The following is a 2,282-nucleotide window of genomic DNA, read 5'->3' as shown; positions in this document are numbered from 1 at the left end:
CGGACTTAGAACAGCGGCAATCTTTTATTTTCTCACTGTTTCGTTCATGTTCATGTTCATGTCTTATCATTTCAAGAGCGTACAAAGATTCAAAACTATGTACTTATGCCGTGATAAGAATGTTGTTGATTTTAAAGTACCCTTGATACTGACTGATTTTGACTGACTGGAACGATGAAACATTTAGTTTCCCCAGTGATGTTCGATCAACAAGATGCAGCATCCCGCGTCGTTAAGGGTTCTATTTCAAGGGATCGTTTTCATAGCAATCACTTACGGTTGTTACACTTCGGGACTAGAATGTGGACAGCGAAAGGTGAACCATGTGAATCTAATACTAGGAGGTCAAAGGGCATCATCCGGCAAATGGCCATGGCATGTTACCATCACGCATCGGACGCAGAATGAGTTTAAGATCGTTTGCGGAGGATCAATCGTTGATAAGTATACCATTCTCACGGGTGCGTGATTCTCTGCACCTCGTTTTGTTCGGCTTAATAATTGTACGATTTTGTATGAACTTAGCGGCACACTGTCTATACACGAAGCACGGTGTGATCTCGAAGGAACGGTTGGTAGTGCACGTAGGACGATCGGAGTTATTCGTCATCGAGCAGCACACCAGAACTTACGTTCCGGATAAGTTTTTGATATATCCTGGCTACAGACTGACCAGCGTAGAGGACGATATTGCTCTGATCAGACTGGGTAACGAGATAGCGATGAGTGATTACGTTCAACCGGTGTGTGTTTGTCCAGAGGAAGACTATACCGAACTAGTGGGCCGTAAAGGAACAGTGATGGGTTTCGGGTTGAAAGATAACAATTCGATATCAGATTATTTAACGGAGGCTGAAGTAGCTGTCGTGAATCGGTGGGATTGTTTAGCAAGTAATAGAATTGTGTTCGGTATGACACTGACGCGAAAGATGCTGTGCGCCGGTGAACGCAATGGAGTAGGTCCTTGCAACGGGGACAGTGGAGGTGGATTTGTTTTTGATACCGGCGACGGATGGTGTGTGCGAGGAGTAGTTTCATTTGCACCAAACGTGTATGGTACTGCAACGTGTGACCCACAAGAGTATGTTGCGTACACGGATGTGGTTAAATACATCGAATGGTTGCGGAATAATACGAATGCAATGTACTATTCGAATGTGCGGCTTTTTCGTGTCAACGCAACACAGCGGCAACCAGGTAAACTATCCGGTTTTCTGGAGGGGGTCGAAGTTGAATGCAATTTTTAAACTATTTTGACATCATACCTAGAGACTGCTGTAAAAATTTTAAAACTTTAATAGCATTGGTTAGCAATCTTACTTTGCACATGGTTGGCGTAGTTATTACATGTATAAAAAATGATTCTAAATGGTTTTTTAATTTGTTTATATAGTTATAGCAATAACTATAGGGATATGTTTGTCTAAAAACATTCAAACTCCATAGAAAAATGTGTTTTTTATTGTGTTAAGTATTCCAGAATAACATTTTTATCAACCTCTCTATTCCAATTTTTTGTTATTATCAAAAAGTGTTATACTGCTTCAAGTATGCTTCAAGTAGCATTGTTTATGGTAGATGTTCACATCCTTTGGCGAAAGAATGCACTAAGAACGTATCAGTAGTGCACGTGAGTGATAATATTCGGTTTGGCGACTAATTTCACTTTATGACACTTTTGCGCAATTCTTTCCAGTTCCAGTGACGTTGCAAATGTACTACCCGCAGGGACGTGAACTGTTGCCAAATAGTAACTTCATGATTAACTGTACCGTAGACGGATATCCGAGACCCGAAGTGAATTGGTTCAAGGATGACCAGATGCTAGTGCCTACCGATCGCATACAAATTACCGACACGAACCTGCTGCTTGTGTTCGGAGCAATACCGGCCGACAGTGGTCGGTACAAGTGCCGCGCGTGGAACGAAAAGACGGAAGCATCACAGGAGGGAAGTATACGCATCGAAGGTATGATAACCAGTTTGAAGTAAGTGTGAAAAGGGGCTAAATTAATGATTAATTAATGGCACCCCTCTGGATCTCCTTTTCTTTTTGCCTTTCCATAGGTGTGTACGTTCCACCAGGATGTAACGATAATAATTTGTTGGCTAAGTGTGACTTGATTGTTGCAGGGAACCATTGTAAACACAAATACTATACTCGGTTCTGTTGCCGATCTTGCACGCTGGCGGGACAGATAAATGTGGCCAATGGATACCGTTAAAAATGCGTGCCATAGCAAAATCGAATTGCATAGTCTTTTGCAATCACAGAAGCACTA

General features: G+C 42.0%; 1 protein-coding gene across 1 annotated transcript; it reads left to right on the top strand.

Moving 5' to 3' along the window:
- Positions 1 to 214: 214 nt before the first annotated feature.
- On the top strand, positions 215 to 1,992 carry LOC128717987 (chymotrypsin-like elastase family member 2A). The gene is made up of 3 exons (XM_053811662.1): positions 215 to 461; positions 526 to 1,197; positions 1,697 to 1,992. Exons 1-3 carry the CDS (start codon positions 215 to 217, stop codon positions 1,990 to 1,992), a joined length of 1,215 nt encoding a protein of 404 aa, XP_053667637.1.
- Positions 1,993 to 2,282: the final 290 nt, after the last annotated feature.

This window comes from Anopheles marshallii, chromosome 2 (assembly GCF_943734725.1).
Source record: "Anopheles marshallii chromosome 2, idAnoMarsDA_429_01, whole genome shotgun sequence".
Classification (NCBI taxonomy): Eukaryota; Metazoa; Arthropoda; class Insecta; order Diptera; family Culicidae; genus Anopheles; species Anopheles marshallii.
This window is presented reverse-complemented; position numbering and strand designations above follow the sequence as displayed.

What these genes read in the sequence shown, in the direction of transcription:
- LOC128717987 (XM_053811662.1), top strand. Translation starts at nt 215, where the DNA reads ATGCAGCATCCCGCGTCGTTAAGGGTTCTATTTCAAGGGATCGTTTTC. An exon ending in TAAGTATACCATTCTCACGG is followed by an intron (nt 462 to 525) that starts GTGCGTGATTCT and finishes GTATGAACTTAG; the next exon opens with CGGCACACTGTCTATACACG. An exon ending in CGCAACACAGCGGCAACCAG is followed by an intron (nt 1,198 to 1,696) that starts GTAAACTATCCG and finishes AATTCTTTCCAG; the next exon opens with TTCCAGTGACGTTGCAAATG.